Source organism: Xenopus laevis, chromosome 6S (genome assembly GCF_017654675.1).
Source record: "Xenopus laevis strain J_2021 chromosome 6S, Xenopus_laevis_v10.1, whole genome shotgun sequence".
NCBI lineage: Eukaryota > Metazoa > Chordata > Amphibia > Anura > Pipidae > Xenopus > Xenopus laevis.
The window spans coordinates 83968894-83988866 of record NC_054382.1 but is presented as its reverse complement, the minus strand read 5'-3'; the positions used below and the strand labels follow the sequence as shown (position 1 = coordinate 83988866).

At 36.2% G+C, this 19973-nt stretch overlaps 1 protein-coding gene across 4 annotated transcripts in view; it reads left to right on the top strand.

The window, feature by feature from the left end:
- The window catches only part of nfatc1.S (nuclear factor of activated T cells 1 S homeolog), a 139399-nt gene that overhangs the window by 54658 nt on the left and 64768 nt on the right, over positions 1-19973 (top strand). For all 4 annotated transcript variants that reach the window (XM_018223583.2, XM_018223584.2, XM_041567773.1 and 1 more), the window contains exons 7-8: positions 14616-14671; positions 16729-16861. In XM_018223583.2, coding sequence (XP_018079072.2) covers positions 14616-14671; positions 16729-16861 — 189 coding nt within the window. The remainder of the gene's footprint in view (positions 1-14615; positions 14672-16728; positions 16862-19973) is intronic.

Here is a 19973-nt window from a genome sequence, read left to right as displayed (position 1 = left end):
ACAGGGCTAGGACCTATTTTCCCCATTCTTAGGGCTTGGGATTTTCTGGAGAAGAGATCTTAATCCTATTTGGATCATCATAACATAAGTCTGCTAAAATTATTTAAATATGAAATAAACCCAATATGGATTTGCAGCTTAGTTTTCATACAAGGTACTATTTTATTATTATAGATAGAAAGGAGATCATTTTTAAAAATTAGAATGATTTGCTCTCTATGGGAGATGGAGATAATTCGAAGCTTTTTTTGGATAACAGATTTCTGAAATGGAAAGGACAGTTGCCTTATTCTAGAGAGACAAATATAGTTACCAGCTTGCACACCCTGGCTCTCCAAAACGTGTATTGCCCGGTGCCCGGCCGAGAGGGCTTGGGAAACCCACAAACTTCCAGCACGAATAATTCCACCGGCACACAGGTCTTTAGTTGCAAGCAGGGATAACCCTTGCTAAATTTTTATTTGCGTGATGCAACGTTTCGGGGTGATCCCCTTTGTCAAGCATACAAACCGATTGTGAACCAAACTATTTAACACCACCTCAAGTGTAGTTAATTAGCATAATTAATTGGAGGCGTGTACCAATCATTAACACCATCGTAACAACTATCAAATATAATAGGATAAAAGTATTTAAAAATTTGTTTGTTACAATAAATATTATCACAGTAATAAGTGAAACCAACATCCACCATAAAAAGTTAAAATCATGTGGAAAAAGTGTAGAAAAAAATTTCAAAATAAATGTTCAAAATCCAGGTCCCATATTGTCCAGAGAACAACCTCATAGTGTCCAACATTTACTGAATGTCCCAAATCCAGAGGAAAAAAGAAAAAGAACAGAGACTTCTTGAACCTAATAAATATTAATACTGGATACATAATGACCAAAACATAGTAACAAATGTTGCAATATATTAAACAAACTTGTTATGTAGAAAAACTATCTTACCCTACGCAGGGAAAAGGAAGTGAGTAGCTGTAACTGACCCTGTGGCAAATTTGAATTTCTGAATTATCTGTAAGAGAAGTATAAAAGGATTAATGCAAGAAGCACGACATATTGAACTCTTCATTTAACCCTCTAGGGTGTCTGGACTGAAGCTTCCAGATCCAGAAACATTCCCTTTGTAGTAACACTTTTTTTCTATCCATACCTTGTTTTGCTATTACTTTCTCCAGAATTTGCCACCGAACCTGAGAAACCTGATGCCCATGGTTGGAAAAATGGGCTGCCAATAAAGTTTCCTTTTTATATTTTGTCCTATCTTTTTCTTTGTCAATATTTTTCTTGTGCTGCACTGCAGCGGTTGGAGGGCAATAGTTCCTTATAACTGACTTATGCTCATTAAGCCGCACTTTGATAGGTCTACTGGTTTGGCCCACATATTATATTTGATGGTTGTTACGATGGTGTTAATGATTGGTACACGCCTCCAATTAATTATGTTAATTAACTACACTTGAGGTGGTGTTAAATAGTTTGGTTCACAATCGGTTTGTATGCTTGACAAAGGGGATCACCCCGAAACGTTGCATCACGCAAATAAAAATTTAGCAAGGGTTATCCCTGCTTGCAACTAAAGACCTGTGTGCCGGTGGAATTATTCGTGCTTATTCTAGAGAGGGCAGTTCTATCCTGAGAAGCTCAGCCATTAGCTCTTCAGCTGTTAAAGGGGTAAAATAAAGACCTTAGCAAGTTTCAGTACTAGTTATTAACTGCTACTTGGCAACATGTAAACATTTATGTTGCAAAAACAGAAATGATATATCCGTCACTGCCTATTACCTCTTATATTATCATGTTGCAGTGCACTGGCAGCATGAGAGTCCAAGGTTGCATTCAGGGCCAAAATCCCTGGTGCACCTAGGCCGTGAGGTCCCAGCACCCGCCTGCACTAACCCCCACGAGCGCTTGCACACATGGCCAGAGCTGCGCCCCAGAAAGCAGCTGGGCAGCTTGCCACCCCTAATATTTTGCCACCCTATGCCCAGGCCTTTGTGGCCTCACCACATAACTGGGCCTGGTTGCATTGGGAAAATGTATAACTATAAATGTGCATTCTAGTAATGTCCGAGGAGCTAATGACTCCATTTGGAGTTTGCATGTTTACAGTATCAAACAAGTCTGCAATTATCTATTACATGCAAATGGTGGGTTAAATGGATCAAAATGGAGGAAGAAATAGAAAATGCAAATAAAGGTATGATATCACATAATTTAATATTTGTGACAGTTTGTGTAATTCATTTATTAATTATGCTGTAAAAAAAATCTTTAGGTAGTATTCTGTGACATCAGGTTTGGGATAAGCTGTTTGGTAGGGGTATTGGTAAACTGATAGCAGTAACTCAGCAACTGGGCATGACCCAAAGCAACCAATTGACAGGTAAGACAGGTAAATAAAATTAACTATTGATTGGTTGCTATATTTTTTGGGCAAAAAGGTCTTTTGCTTTTGTTACTGCATAACAGTCAAAGCCAGTTACACACAAAGCAAACAGGTCATTTCGATCCAGATTAGCAATGTGTGCGGTTGGGGTATGGTATGATCAGCACATGAATTGGATCACTGGCCAACTAGGAATAGTAAGGATCTGCACTAATCTATTTTTTCTTGCCAGCCAGATACTTGGTTTGTCGAAAAATGGCCATATCCAGCAATTGTATATCTAATAATTGGAAAACGGTTTTAACAGGTGCGGGATGTTTTTCACGATTTGAGGGTTGGAGTGAGAGGCTGTAGCCTATGCTTTTGAGGAAGTGGCGTGAGGCCACAAAACGCATAAAGCGTGGGGGTTATTGATCCGCTGCGAGTATTTCAAATATATTTATGTAATTAATTTTTCAATAAACTTAAACTTTTAAGACCTGATACTGCCTGGTGCTCCGTGGAAAAACACATAGTTTGGATATTCTTGTTAGTAACTAAATCACAAAATATGCAGGTAGTTCTCAAAGCAAATTTGCTAGTGTTGTCTTAGGGGGTTATTTCCAAAAAAGTTTATATCAAAAAAGATATATATCCCAAGGCCTTTTAGAGTAAAAATAAGAATAATTTATTGAATTTTACATTTAAAAAGTATTCAGTACATACCACCCCACATATCCCACCTTACGCGTTTCGCACCTTCCGGCGCTTAGTCATAGGTGTGTCTTAGGGGGTTATTTACTAAACTCTGAATGCAGAAATCACGAAAAATTTGTGATTTTATTTTTTTTATAAAATCGGACTTTTAAAAAATGACAAATTTTTTGGAATTTAGTAAACCCAGAGGATGGAAAAGTCTGAATCTGAAAATCCGGCATCTCAGACCTGTCGAGGTTGCATATAAGTCAATGGTAGAAATCCCAATGATTTTTTGATGTGCGCTGGGTGTTTTCGGGTGAAAATTCAAAATAATCGTGAGAATCTGATGAAAAAAAAGTGAAAATCTGATATAAAAAAAAAATCCGAAAAAAAAGTGAAAATCTGATTTTTTCCTGCAAACCAAATTTTCGGGAAAATGTAATAATACGTAAGCTTAAAAAACCCGAGCGGATTTGATCAGAGTTTGTAGCATAAAATATTGAGATAAATTCGGACTTTGATAAATAACCCCCTTACTTCTTGCCTGATCCATTAATCTGTATATTAATGCTTTAGGCCTGCATCATTGTATTTTCAGTGACAATCATTATTTAAATTTGTGCACAAAAATCAGTGGCAGGGTTAAGACTGCAAGAGCTGTTTTGACAAAGTATGACGCGCAGACTGATGGAGTTGAATCTCCGCCAATCTCCTTTTGGTAAGAGATATTACATTCTTGGAGATCTTTCCACACTATTTCTAATGCCAGTAGCAGTAACAGTAAGGAGGCCAGTGGCCAGAAAAGTGTCGTGTTTCCACTTGCAATCAAAATGTAATTCATGTAAAGAGAAATACACCAACATTTAATTCACTGAAGCTGTGTTTTGTCAGCTTTTATATAATATATTCTAATTGTTTATTTAATCCCGATATATATATATATATATATATATATATATATACATACATACATACATACATACATACATATATATATATATATATATATATATATATATATATATATATATATATATATACATACATATATCCATGCTGTTGCACAACAGGACTCTAAGCTCAGCATTCAAAGCCAATGACTAGGCAAGCAGAATTAACGTTGACAGATAACAACAGGGTAGTTTAAACTGGAGACTGTCTATGAATATTGGTGTACTGCATAAGAGGAGGAAGAGTCTCAGCAAGCAATGAAAAAGCTGTTGAACAACCACTAAATACCCATTTCAATTATTAAACCTTTAAATACTTTGTACATAAAAGATGACTGGAACATTTGCAAATGGCTCAAGGCTCACAGGCTGAAGATTTCTATTGCTCAGTCTAACACTGTAAAAAGGTAAACATCAATATTCTAAATGATGTCAAGCCATAAAGCTTGCTAGGCAGCCTATTTTCCTCTTTCTAATATTTATAACTTTGATTATTGTGGCTTTTACTAGGGCTTTCATGTATGCTTTCTGTGGCATTCTTTTGAAAAATGTTGATTATTTGAGATAAATATTATTAAATATAAAGATCTGTCGGTATACAGGTTTGTATGAAAATGAATGATTGTCAGGGCAGTCTCTTAGTGGAGTATGTAAGAGATTTGTCTGGTGTTAGTTTATGCCAGAGCTCTAGTCTATATTTGTTATAGGCAATTTGAGAACCTAGTTGGCCAGCTCAATCATCTCCTAGATGACTGTTTTGTGGATTGGGTACTGTGTAAGTTTACCACTATTTTCTGGTTGCTGATTAGTGATGTATTGCAATATGCAAAAATGTTATAAATTATTAAAGTATGCCATTCATTTTTTTAATCAAGAACCAGCAATGCAGAATGTGCCTTTGGAAATCATGCAAGAACAGTTGCAGTTGCAGAAGCCAATGACATTTCAGCCACAGCTAGTTTACTTTAGGCATGGAACCTGGGGAGTGGTACTAGATTCTGCAGTAATGTCTAAAATAGAATGAGATAGAGCAAGGAAAATTCATTTCCTTGGTCTACAAAGTTTCAATTATGAAGAGGATCAGTTGAGATTTCTTTTATGCCTTTTAAAGTTTAAAAACTATAAAAATCTTCACCTTTCAGCCTTCGCAAAAAAGTGTAGGTTTGTGGTCTGTATTGTTTTCATGTTAGACTCTTTCTCCTTGAGTTTGGGAACCTCCAGTAACCACAATCCTCTGATTAAAACCAATGGTGTGTTCCTGTGTGTTTGAAAGCTGTTATACATGGCACACATGCCACCCACAAATAGAGATTCTGACTGGTCATCAGGCCTTTTTTTTCTCACAGATCATAATAGGGTATCACACACAGTAGTGTAACTAGAGGGGGGACGGGCCCTGGTGCGTGACGCGCAGCCGGGCCCCGCCCCCTCTGTACGGCCGCATTTTCAGTGGCGCACGGGCTGCCGGGGGGCCCTGAGGGGGTGCTCCCCCGGTAGTTCTGCCACTGATCACACAGGTGCTGGTCCAAGCTGTTACTGTTTTACTGAAGTATAATTGCCCATTACTATTATATTTTCCTTAGTAAGAAAGTAGTATATGCTCACTGGGTTTTTAACATGTTGCCTTAAACAAGGCAATCTTGTTTTTTGTAACGTGAACCTGCTTGTTAATTGAATTAACATAACTGAATTATGGTAAATGCTGTAATTATACTAATCATTGCATTAGTCTTCCATTGGAGGCTGTGCTTGTGTAACGTTAAGAAATTAAATTATCATAAAAATAAATAGCTTTAGCCATCTTTGCTTTTTTTGTGAATTTCACAATTCGAATCGAATGTGTGAATTTTGAAACTCGAAAATTTGAATTTAATATTCAAACCTTGATAAATTTGCCTCTAACTCTAGGATACTTGCTTATTGATCAACAACTCCTGTTCTTTGCCTACTTAAGATGTATATTTTCTGTTACTGTCTGTCCAGATATCCTACTGGAAGTTGAATTTGGAATAAGTATAAAGATTAATAATAAACAAAATGAAATAGATGCATCCTCTATCACAAACTAAGTATTAATTTCTATATCTGGCAAAGTGCTATTTGATAAACTACATAAACCAACTTGTATTGTGTTAGAGAGAAAACTACCATAATATTGGTAACAAATGCAGATATGCTGAAGTGAACATTCTTCTTCATTCACACATAATAAAAAAAAATGCTTTCAAAATGTCACAGAAGGGATAGTATCAAGGTTGGCTCATTCCAGTCAGGCAGGCCAGCATTTAAGGCTAAGGCCACACTAGGCGATAGCGCCGCGATTTGACTCACGACGACTTTTCGCCGCGACTTTTAAGCCGCAATCGCTGGGGAAACTTTTGCGCTGGCTTCTATGGGGAATCGCGAAAAATCGCCAGCGTAAAAACACACGCGGCGATCTTTTCTCTACTGTCGCTCAAAATTGCCTCGCTAGGCGCGAGTCAAATCGCGGCGCTATCGCCTAGTGTGGCCTTAGCCTAAGTGAGGACACGCTAAACTTTTGTCGTGACACAAATAGCAGGCTAGAGTTTATAGATTTATGTTTGTAATCTATATTTGGAACAGCATTTATTGTTCCTGGAGCAGACACAATCTAAGATATTAATATTATAGCTCTAAGAAAAAGATAACTCACGGTTCTTTAGTCTTTCCTTCACAGGAACTTTTCAAACCATTTTTGCTATTTGCTATGTGTTAGGTTGTTAAAGTTTTTCCATTTCTCAATTAGTAAATATTGGGGCTCATTTATCAACACTGTGCAAATTAGCCCATGGGCAGTTACCTATAGCAACCAATCAGTGATTAGCTTTTTAAAGCCAGCTGCAAGTACAATAATGAATGCAGCAATTTGATTGGTTGGCATGGGTAACAGTGTTGATAAGTCTTTGCTGTGCTGATATCACATGTTTGTTTTAATTCACTTATTTAAAACAATGTACTTTATGACTTTATTTTATTCTGGTATGAAATCATCAGTGTGCTTTCACAGGCACTAGAGTTATGCCACTGTTTACATGTTTATGTACAGGCCTAAGTCCTATTGTTATGTACCTTCAAATTTGCATCATTTCATTTCCTCTTTATTTGTATTTACATTTAAATAGATATAGTCACCATAAAAAATGCACCACTGACAAACTCCATGGTTGATTTATTTGTGGTTTTAGGTGCAGGTTTGTACCTGTGACAGTCAGGCTCAGATTTGTGGAAAGGCCCAGGCCTAGGGTGGCAGGATTTCAGTGGGCGGCATTCCATACGGCCACATCCGCATTCGTTTGGAAGTGCAGGAGATACAATAGTTTTTACATTTCCGGTGTGTCAATCCCTAGTGCTTCAGATCCGAATATGCACGAATGAAGGGAAGATGATGGGGGCAATGAACAGCAGTGGGCCTAGGGGCACCTGCTATTTAAATCCAGCCCTGGTGACAGCCTAGGGATTCTGTCATGGAAAAACATGTTTTTTCAAAATGCATCAGTTAATAGTACTGCTTCAGCAGAATTCTGTACTGAAATCCTTTTTTCAAAAGAGCAAACTTTATATTTAATTTTAAAATCAGACATGGTGCTAGACATATCAGTTTCCCAGGTGCCACCAGTCATGTGACTAGTGCTCTGATAAACTTAAGTCATTCTTTACTACTGCACTGCAATTTGGAGTGATATCAACCCCCCCAGCAGCCTAACAATAGAACAATGGGGAGGTAACCAGATCACAGCTTCCTGACACAAGATAAGATATAGATATAAGAACATCACTCAACAGTAATAATCCAGGTCCCACTACATTGAGTAGGAGAAAGAATAGCCTGCCTGAAAGCAGTTCCAGCATGAAGTGCTAGCTATTTCTAAAGCACATAACCAGGCAAAATGACCTGGGATGGCTGCCTACACACAACTATTACAACTAAAAAATATATTTGTTGATTCCGAAATAACATTTTATATGGTAGAGTGAATTGAATTATTTGCAGTGTGAACAGTATAATTTAGAAATAAACACTACACCATACAAATCATGACAGTATCTACTTGTTATTCAAGAGTTTACAAGCCATAATGGGTGTAGGGAGGGGAGGATATGTATCTTGATGGAGGTGGGTGGTTGAGGGGAAACAGGGAACTGAAAGGGTGGGATATGACAGTTTGATATATAGTGAATACTGTATCCCCAGTTGTAAAATATAAGGATATTATAATCCACAAAAGAGTTCCATGACCATATAAAGGCACACGGACAATTGGTGAGTGTCGTCATACAGACATGGAACTCCAAGGGTAATGTAAAAATAACATCACTAAGCACTGATTATAACTTATGACATCACTAAGCACAGTTTATAATGATATATTTTACAGAATATTAGGGGTAATATTTTATTGCAGTGAATGTGCTATTTGTTGCTGTGTTCAACGATCTTTTATTTGATATCTAAGCAAAGCCCTAGCAGTTCATTATACACGTGTGCTGTTTTTCACTGCACTCTTTAGCATTCTTGACTAAGTTAGTAGCTTATTGGCCAAAGTACAGGGGCAAGTCGATATCACATTGGGCTGTGGATGTGAATTTACAGGACCTCTGAAGTTTATAGTATTATTTTTTTTTGTAAATCTCATATTCAGCCAAAATATGCATTCCTTTTCAGTTACTGTAGTATGTTTAATAAATGTACTTTCACTACTTTTTTGTATTCAATAAATTAAAATTTTTTTAGCTTTTGAAAATCTACTTGCAGCAAGCATGTGTGGCCTGCTTTAGTGGAAACTTCTATGACGTATTGGTCTGCAGGCATATCCTAGTTGGAGTGGGTTTCCCACTGAGTTTGTGGACTGCAGTGTGTATATAATCTTTGCAACTGAATGCGCTTACTGTTCTGTAGGGTCATTTTCATAAATGGGCCCCCACAAATTGCTCTATTCCTCTTTTTCAACGTATGTGTGCAACTCTGCAAAACATGTTTACTGTAAGAGGCTGACGTACTGGTCTAAGGTTTCCCTCCTGGACTTGATCCCAGCTCAAAGGCGTTGAGATTTCCCTGTTGGTTCCCTAGACGTAATATGAGGAATTGTCTACTTTTTTTCTCTACATCTGTATCATAACAGCTCCTGCGTGTTATTCTTAAATATAATGTCACTATTTCTTAATGAGTAGTATATTCCTTTTATAACTGCAAAGGTCTGGACTTTCTCAGCAGAATTACTTGCAGAAATGAAAACGATTTTTCTTCTAACCTTCCAGCAGACAGTCAAAAGACTAAACATAGGTCAGATTTTATTTTATGTAACATTTGAATTCAAATATATGACTTCAGTTTATTCAGTTTTGGTGCTTTCTGGGGCAGATTTCAGTGGCAAGTCTGGGCCAGGGCCAAAAAATATATTTGCACAATGTGCAGATGTATCATGTATAGCTAAAACATAATGTATATGGGCTTGAACTTAAATGGGTGGTTCACCTTTAAGATAAGCAACTTTTAAGAGTTTTTCTTTTCATTTGCCTTTTTCTTCTGACTCTTTCCAGTTTTCAAAGGGGGGTAATTGACCCCATCTCAAAAACAAAAGCTCTGTAATGTTATTACTATGTTGAATTACTCCTCTTTCTATTCAGATCTCTCCTAATCATATTCCAGTCTCCTATTCCAATCAATGCATGGTTGCTAGGATAATGAGGACGCTCACAACCAGATTGCTGCAATTGCAAATTTATGAGCTGTTGAATAAAAAGCTAAAAAACTCAAAAACCATAAATTATAAAAAAAATGAAAGCCAATTGCAGATGGTCTCAGAATATCACCCAGAATATCATACTAATAGTTTTCTCAAAGGTGAACAACCCCTTTAATCTGTTCTCTGAATTTAGCACAGAAGGGGGCCACAAGAAAAGCCTGAGAAGGATGCAATAATTAACAAAAACATTTTGTTATTCTTTTCAGTGATATCTTCTTTATCCACTTAGAGCCTTACTGAGGGAAAGCAGTGGAGCACACGGGTGGGCCTGATTGCAGCAGAGTAAAAATGGAAAATGCAGTACTCAATCAGCGGGTGGTGGGAAGGTGGGCCTTTTATTCCTTTTTTTGGGTGGGGCCCAGCTAACACTGTCCAATACTGCTAAGGAAAGTACTTAAAAATCTTAGTTTCTAAAATATTTGTGATGCCATAAGAGTGTGTCCTTAGTGCTCATCTAGGTCTCCTGGGTCGGATGTTCTCTGGAATAAGTGCTGGATCAAAAATTTTGGTACTTGGTTCAGAGAGAAGGCATAGCAGCCTTGTCCCAATATGGGCTGCGCCTCCTGATGATGTGCAAGTTAGAATGCAGGTGGTGGGCCACTTCCCCCTGGCCCTCTTCAGTTGAAGGGACCCTTGGCCATTTTTCAAATGCCCCTTGCACTGTGCTGCTAATGTTAGCCCTTGTTTGCACCTTGTGCAAGGCAATGTAATTAACCACAATATTTTGCTTAGCAGTAATACACTCATACGTAGTTCTCCAGTTCTCTGGGATGATTCCTAAATAGGCTCTCTTCCACTTCCAGCTGCCTATGTGCTCTGCAAGCTCCCCATTCCGTTGAGGCCAGAGCTGTTCTGCCTCCTCCTAGCCCACCACCCTGCACTCCAAGTGAACGGTCAACCTTAGACTCCTCCTGGATGAGAGAATTATCCTTGATAAGTCTCCTTGGATTGAGATATACCCTGTCTGAACACAAAGCCAAAAAAACACACAGTTTTGTAGTCCTAGAAAATGTAAAGGCAGGATGTAAGGACATGTATATTGCCTAAAATGTTTTCATTTTCATATTTAACTTAATTATCTTATAGGCTTTCTAAGCATCCTGCTCCCATCAACTAATTTGGGTATGTCCAACTAAGGTTTTAATGATCTTTATAGGTCTGGATTTAGTGCCATCCTTGTTTGGTGAGGTAATTTGAGATTTACTCATTTAAGTGATTCACATGTCCTTATATATACCTAATACCTAGTCTGTTAAGGCACTTAAGACAGTGAATGGGACGTCCTTAAATCTGTTTAAACCCTGTTTGCTTAAAAACTATGCTTTGTCCACTCAAATAGGATTTATTATCTCTGGTAACCATTGGCTATAGCATTGATAGATATGAAGCATCATTGTGACAGACTGAAAGTATGGACCTGTAGAAGAGTCCACATTTTAACACAAAAGTTTATTTGAAAATAAAATTAACATATTAACCAAGTACCTGCTTGGTGCTGATATGATCCCGTCCTGTATTGCCAATCGTTTTTTTTGTATCTTTTATATTAAAACAATTATTTTGTATAATTATTTTCTGATGTCCAGGGCTAGGGCTAAATGTGTTGCATCTTCTATAATATGTTAATATCAATACATCAGACAGTACAGAATTGTTCCGGGTGCTAGTTCACTTTTAATGGATTAATTATCCACCAATAAAATAAAGTTGCAGACATTCTGTAAAGAAAAGAGTTAAGTAGCTTATGTTGTCAGTGGGGCAACTTTACTTCCGTTGTTAAGCCCCACAGACTGAAAGAGCAAAACCCATTCTGCCAATGATTAAAAAGAAAAAAAAATTAAACATCTGGTATATAAATTTGAGCAGTGATCCCCAGAAGCCCTTTAAGTTTTCTTCTGTTTAGTTCTGGCAAAGCTAATATAAACTACTGCTAGAAAGATTTGAATACTGGCATGGCATATGCATTTCCCCCAACCATTGCAAAACCTATTCAAAACTTTTAATATGGCTTAGAGACTCTAGCAATGTATGAGTGTTAAAAAAAAAATATTGAAATGCAACACTTCATCACTTATAGGCAACTATCTTTACCTTGGGAACTCAGAAGCAATTTGCCTGAAAATGCGAACGGTTTTGATGTTTCTAAGCTAACACAAATACTTGAGTTCTCTTTCAGATCCCTTGCACAAAGAGACTTCTGTACACAAAATATGATTATTTCAGACATTTGTAATAAATCAGGTCACTCTGCCTGTGAAACGTCTGTATGTGTGGGGCGTGAGAGACTATGCTAAACAAAAAGAGCTTTCAGCAACAGGTTTCAGAGAACCTGACTTTTTTGTATTTAAACATGTATGACTGATATTTGTATTGCCCAGCCGGTATGCTGACATATATATTTACAAGGGCTTAAAACAAATTGATCTTCAGCTATCTTCCGTCAAGTAAAATAGAGGACATTAGTCTACACTTTTCAGAGTTAAATTCATTGGTAAGCAGGGATGATTTCATCTCGTTCTCTATGTCAAAAAGGAAATGTGTTGATTAATTATTAACTGGTGCCTGATGATGTTGGTAGTTGTAGATCATCAGGGCATTTACATCCCAACTCCTAGGCCTACAAGAGCACTGACGTTGCACATTTTGATGGGCACAACATTTATTTGAAAACGGTGGAGCAGATGTCTGTGTTTTTTCATAATTGCTCACTGTGGATTTTCACCAAGAAAACTCTGCCAATCAAAATACCTTGTGCGTTTTGCCCACTTACCTTAAAGGAAAACTATACCCCCCAAACAATGTAGGTCTCTATAAAAAGATATTGCATAAAACAGCTCATAAGTAAAATCCTGCTTCATGTAAATAAACCATTTTCATAATAATATACTTTTCTAGTAGTATGTGCCATTGGGTAATCATAAATAGAAAATTGCCATTTTAAAAAATAAGGGCCGCCCCCTGGGATCGTAGGATTCACTGTACTCACAAACATACCAACAAACTATACATGTTAGGTCACATGAGCCGATTAACAGACAGAGTTCTATCTTTTGCTTCCACACTTCTTCCTGTTACAGTTAGAGTTGTAGTATTTCTGGTCAGGTGATCTCAGAGGCAGCACAGAGACCATCACAAAATGGTGGCTCAAGGCAAGAGATGTAAAAGGGCAATATTTACTTAAATATATATTCCAGTTTGGGAAGATTCTTGCCACTTAATATGATATGAACTATCTGTTGCTTAAGTGTTCATTTTGGGAGTAAAGTTTTTCTTTAAAGCATGTGCCACATTGGGGGAGTAGACACTGCTACTCATAGCTGGCTAGAAATAGGTTACATTGTCTGCTATAGGACAACTGGCCTATTATGCCCATAGCAAAGAATGAGGTTTACTTTTTGCCATCTACACGTGGCCAGAAGTGACATGTCCCATATAAATAGCCATAAAGGTTGAAAGGCACTACAGGTAGAATTAAGACAGACTCATATTTATTTATAAACAGGGTAGATAGATAGATATAATATGTGCTCATGGTGCTCATACAGGCTTGCTTCTACTAAAAGATCTCTTTTTTGGGCTGTAAAAGAGAAAATTTTATGTATGCTATAAGTTAGAAGAATAAGGGCCTATTTGTCTCTTTAATTGTAACATTAGGTATTTGTCACTATTAAAGAAATCTAATCCTTTGGCTATTATTAAGCTTTTGCTTAAAGGGATACTGTCATGGTAAATATGTTTTTTTTTCACAAAACAAATCAGTTAATAGTGCTGCTCCAGCAGAATTCTGCACTAAAATTAGTTTCTCAAAAGAGCAAAAAGATATTTTTATATTTAATTTTGAAATCTGACATGGGGCTAGACATATTGTCAGTTTCCCAGCTGCCACAGTCATGCCACTTCTGCTCTGATAAACTTCTGTCACTCTTTACTGCTGTACTGCAAGTTGAAGTGATATCCCCCCTCCTCCCTTCCCCCCCCAGCAGCCTAACAACAGAATAATGGGAAGGTAACTAGATAACAGCTCCCTAACACAAGATTACATTTCAGATGTTCAAGTTCATGATCACAGCAACAGCTTTGTCTGGCTGACCCATACAAAAATACTTAAAGTCATATATAGCGATCATTATGCATATTATTCTGTCGTTTTTTAGAGCAAAGGATTTTTTAAAATTCTTTGGCTAATATTTTTCCACTCATTGACAGTTAGATCCAATATATCCTTTTGCCTAGAATATGTATTAGAGCTCACTCTATTAAAATCACCAGACATCATGTCTCTCTACATGCAGGATTTGTGCAAAAGTCAGTTACTTTGTTAGATTTTGTTTGAACTTGAATCACTTATTTGTGTGAGCTCTAATTCATCTGCTAGGAAAGGAACCCCCTCCTGTAAACTTTATTGGATCTAACTGTCAATTAATATCTGACACCCAACTGCTGCGAGAAGACAGAATGAAGAGAAACTGATGTTGAGAGAAGGATAGGAATGATAGTGAAGATAAACTTGATTATTTCAGAAACAATGCAGAATTTCCAATTGATTTTATTTAGAAAGTTTCTTATTTCAGGATGATGAAGCTTATATTAAATTTTCATTTTCGTTATAGTTCCCCTTTAAATTGGTAGGTTTGGCCCACTGACTCATTCTGATATTTTTGTATTAGTCATATGTGTGAAACAGGCCTGAGGAGTTGAAAAACAGTTGCTTTATTTAGCACATGGCTATACTGTGTCAGAGCTGAGCAAATCACTAGAATGTTTTCTTCATTTTTATACATATACATTTTTATGTAACTGTTTATTTCCTAATTCTTGTTATCCTCATAGATGGCCATCACATATGGGAAATGGAGGCAAAAACTGACAAAGAAATGTTTAAGCCGGTAAGTAAATGCACATAAGAGCCTCTTTTTGGATTTTTACAATATACATACTTTAAAAAGCAATAGAACTCCCATAAATGATTTTAACATCTGAAGTGAAAAATAGTCATAGTAAAGGTACAAAACATGTATTTGCTAATGCCAGTCAGCCAATAAACTACTATTATGGGTCCTGGACAAGTGATGGAGACTTTAACTATACAGCTGTAATAATCAAAACATTTCCTTTTATACTAGAACAATGTTTAACCTTTGCTGCTCCTTTTTATAGTCAGTTATACTCTCCTACTTAGCAGGAGTGTGATTTGACTACTGGGAACCTGTCTCCTAAGTGACTGGAGCGAAGGAAGAATATGTGCAATTACTCTGGGGAAGTAGCCTTGTAAAATGAAAACTGGGAACCTTTTTAACTCTTGATAGTCGCTTATAATAAATACAACAGAACTGAGCTACAACAATTGTTTCCATCTCCACTCTGACTATGCAAGCTGGGTCAATTGTAAAGGATACAAATTGATAAAATAAATTTTGGTACAAATACTAAACTTTTTTCTCTGCATTACTAGTACTGTATATGATATATATGTATATAATATAAATGTGTAATCCCTCTTACTTATAAATATGATAAGATATATTTATTATGACATTACTCACGGGCATGTATATTTTTAATATTGTTAAATGTTTTTCTACCCTTAACTCTTTATTTGGCTCCTGTAAGTTTTATCACAGCTCTTCATCTCAAAAGGTACCACAACACACTAAATACAACATGAGAGCTTTGCACACTGTATTTAAATGCTAAGGCCCCATCTGTCTTGGTATCTCATTCCTCTGTATAAAAGAAATGTTCTGGTATATAAGCTGCAATACTTAGCAAGTCTCAAGAAAATTGTATTCTTACCCAATGAGTTCTATTTTATATCTCATATACAGTGCATCAAGTATGTCCCTCATGTGATAAAAATAAATTCTGCTTAAGCCTAGGTTTGGCTATTGATTAACTCTTGCCTTTGTGATTCTGGATGCCCAGTGTTGCTGCTGACATTGTATGAATGGTTGAAACTAAATGATTTAGTTATGTTTTATTTCTGGCTTAAATGTGGGTTACTTTATTCCTAAAAAGAATTATGGGTAAATTATTTTTTTTATATACTTCAGAAATTATAAAAAAAATTCCAACATTGAATTGATGTAGTAACAGAATGAAATCTCTCCCTGAAGTGCCTATCTCTCTGTGTTTTTAAAATGTTCTTAAAAATGTATTGACCTGGTGGCATATCAACTAAAGGAGAAGGAAAGGTTAAAACTAAGGTAGCTTTATCAGAAAGGTATTTCTTTCCTTCTATTGTGTATACATGGGCTTCTGTAGTAGACTTCCTTCTTTCAGCTTAAACCTCCCTGGCTAGGGCTTGAGCATGCTCAGTTTGCTCCTCTCTCCCTCTATCCCTTTCCCTCCTCCCCTCCCTCCTGTAATCTGAGCCCAGAGCTATAAGTTCAGCAAAAGCCATCCTTTGACTCTCCAGCTGCTGTACAATTATACCCTTCTGCCATGCTTGCCTTACTAGCAGCTATGGGGGACAAGGGTGGTTGCCAAAATTAAATATAGCAGACAGCAGCATATGTGTGTATAATATGTATGTAACTGATTTGCCAGTTTTTTCCGGCAGTATTTAAACATTAACTAGTGACAGATTTATCATAACTAACATAATTCTCATAAGAATATTGTTTGTGTTCTGTCCCTCCCAACTTGTCTTGAGATTTTTGTGTACTCTGAGCCTTATTTATAGTTTAGTAAATTATTGCACTGCTCACTTCCTTAGATGATTACATACAGTACTCTTCACCAATAAGTGAATTAAGAGACAATATCTGTCCTCTTCCTGCTTGTATCTTTAAATATTACAGCGTTCCATTGACCTGAATGGAATTCTGTCTGTAGTGATAAAATAGAAAAAGCATGTTGCCTATATTTAGAATGTACTATTTTAAGAAATGATGATGTAAAACAAAGAAACAACACTAAAATTGCTTGTTTGGTTTTTTTCCAGAGTACTCTAGTTGTAGAGATTCCACCTTTTCGCAACCAGAGAATATCCAGCCCAGTTCAAGTGAATTTTTACGTCTGCAATGGGAAGAGGAAAAGAAGCCAGTACCAGATTTTCACCTATCTGCCAGCCAATGGTAACATCCTGCATCATGAACATTTGTCTTTATACACCTAAAACAATACTTGTTACTGAAACATTGTTAAAAATGACTTGTGGGTGTAAAGGGCAACAACATGAAATTAATCTTCTGTTTGTTAGAAATGGTGCTTGCTTTGTTCTGGCTGATCTGAAATGTATGTTATCGGACCATCCGTTTGGCAAACATCCTATTCTTGTGCCAAAAGCACAGAAACTGCTGAAAGCTCTGCATCCTTGAGAATTGTGTTCTAATACCTGTTAGAAGGTACATAATATTTTTAGTGTCATACAGTAGCAATTAAAATTTAGTGTAAAAAAATCTCAGAAAAGTTCTCAACTGTATCAGATTTACTTAAGCACATATTTCATGCTTTGAAGGATGCATCTTTATCATCTTGGGTGGGCCACCAATGTCTGGGTGGGGATAATAAGAAAGGACTCTCTCCCATATTTTGACAGTGGTCTTTTCAAACCTATCACAACAGTGACAGCTGTTGTTGATCTGGGTGTGGTTTCTATTATCTTTGCCAGTGCAGAGATCTAGCAAAATTAAGAAACAGGCAAGTTGTTATGTTTTCACATCCCAAATAAATTCTTCAACCCTGTCAGTGGGGGTCTGAGCTAAATAGCTTCTTAGTAAAATGGGGAAGAGCAATGCTAGGTTGACAACATTTTATTTTCTGCATAACAATGGCAATTTACTTTTTAGAGAGTGATTTGTAGGCAACTTTATCCTGGTGAATGGAAAGATAAACTGCTACAATCAATTATATAATCATATTTCACACTTAGAAGCATAAAAAAAAAATCTTCTACATATTGTAAATCCATGTTCTGTTTAATTTTTTCACCTTTGGACCAAATAACCTCACAAGGTCTATGTAAGATACATTGTTTGATATGTGAAATTAATAAAAACATTTTTTTTTCACCAAATACCTACAGTGAGCTCTTTGCTAATCACAATAATTATTTTGGGGTCGATCTTGTAAATGTCATATCTAAGCATAATTTAAGCCCCAGTCATTTATCGTTTGCATGACTGGAGACACAGATTAACTTTTCTCTCCAGAAAACTGGAGTCAATTCATAATGTATAATTAAATGTTTAGCAGCTCATAAAATAGGGAATTATGCTTTGGTAATAGAGGACTCTTCCTCAAGTTTTTATAGTATAATACATGCATAAATGCACAGCCATACATTCACATGCACTCACAAAAATGCAACATGGATTTCATTGCAACTGCTTTCAAATAATTATGCTTCTGTAAAGTCACAAAACCTCATGTATAAATGATATAAAATTACCAACCATGGGAGTAAACTTCCATTAATATTTTCTATTGTAGTCTGCTTGTATTCCTTAACTGGAAATGTACTTTGCATTTTCCCTAACAAAATGTTTTAGGGTTTGCTAATTTCTCTGGTCAGTAGCCCACAAATGTCTCAACTTTTAAATTTCTACTAGACAGATTCTAAAAGGCCCAACTATTTGCATGTTTGCACCAGTTGCATATGTTCTGGGTCCTTGTGCCTGTTTTTAACTGTGGGGGAAGGAACGTTTCTTGAATTGAGTATTTTGTACTAATGGGACATATAAAATCTTCCTAATTGTGGGGAACTTTGTATAACAAACTTCAAAAGGAAAACTCATAGCTTGACAGATACTGTATATTATGATATGAGATTGCAGGTATCTGTTTTCCTGATCTTCTGCTCAGATTGTTTGAACATTACCTGCATGTGGTTAGATATTTGCTAGCATCTCTTTCTTAATAAATTGTGCTTAAAACTTGTTATAATATATTATTACCATTAGATAATTGCAAAGGGTAAATGATAAAAGGTACAGTGGCCATATAAAGGGGCTGTATACTCTCTTTTTCAAAATTAGAGCAATGCATATGGCTTGTGTTGAGCATACTTTTTACCTATCACTTTAGTTGAGCAATGGTATGTTATTTGTTATTTCTTACCCAATCTGCAATTGAAAATAAAGCCACATTCAACTCCCTGGTTTGTACATAAACAGTCAACACAAATCTAAAGTCCACTAAGTCGCCCTCTGTTTAAATACAATCATCCAATTCCTCCAGCTGCAGCCTGTTAGGCTTTTAGATAAGGAGCAGCTCATTATAAAGAGGATTTTTCAGTGAATTAGTGACGATTTGTTTTGGTTCGTTTTGGTTTTTGCAAGAAATAACAAAAAAACCACACTTATGTCATAATTAAAATCAAAAAGTATCTTCAGCATGATTCATCAAATAATACTGTCCCATTAAGCAACAAAAGGTACTTTTGAAAAGTTGGTTGTTAATGCGTGTGAATTCTAAAGCACTGCAAATATAGTATCAGAAGGAAAGAAGCAGCAATCCATCATCTATCCAGTTATTTAATGTGAGAAGATACAGTAGGTAATAGTCTCCCAAATATTCTGAAAATATAAAATTTAGGTTTTCTGTTATGTATTTAAAATAAAATAAACATTTTACAAATTGCACAAGCATTGGAATCTAACAAGGAAAGGGGATTTTTTTTTTCATTTAAAGAGCCACTAAACACTAAAATAAGTACAATGCCCATATGAATAGCAGCACCAAGTTATGTAGCATTTTAAATTAATATATAACAAACAGTGATCTTCCAATAATTTAACAAACAAGGTTTACGGAAGAAGAAGAGCATCAGAAGGCCCTGCTGAAAGAGTTTACAATCTAAAGGCAATGTCTACCTGATGTCAAATCATATCCCTTTGCCTACTAAATACATCAAAATCACTGTTTACTGTGGATGAAAAAAGAAATGCTGTTAGAAACAGCAAGAGAATAATGAAATATTGTATAAGGCAGAATATGCAAGCGAATTAAGTAGTTAATAACAAACATGAAATAATTATAAACTGATCAGTTAAAGTATTTTCAATAGAAAAATACACAGAAAATGTTTAAAGATTCTTTAAAAGGAAAATGTTTAAAAGGAAATGTTGAACTTGGTTTCTGACTATTGATTTAAAAATCAAAACAAATACTGCATTTATGTTTTAACTGCTGCCAGTGGGCGAAAAGGTGAAGGAGATGTTCGGATTTCCCAACTAAGGCGTATTT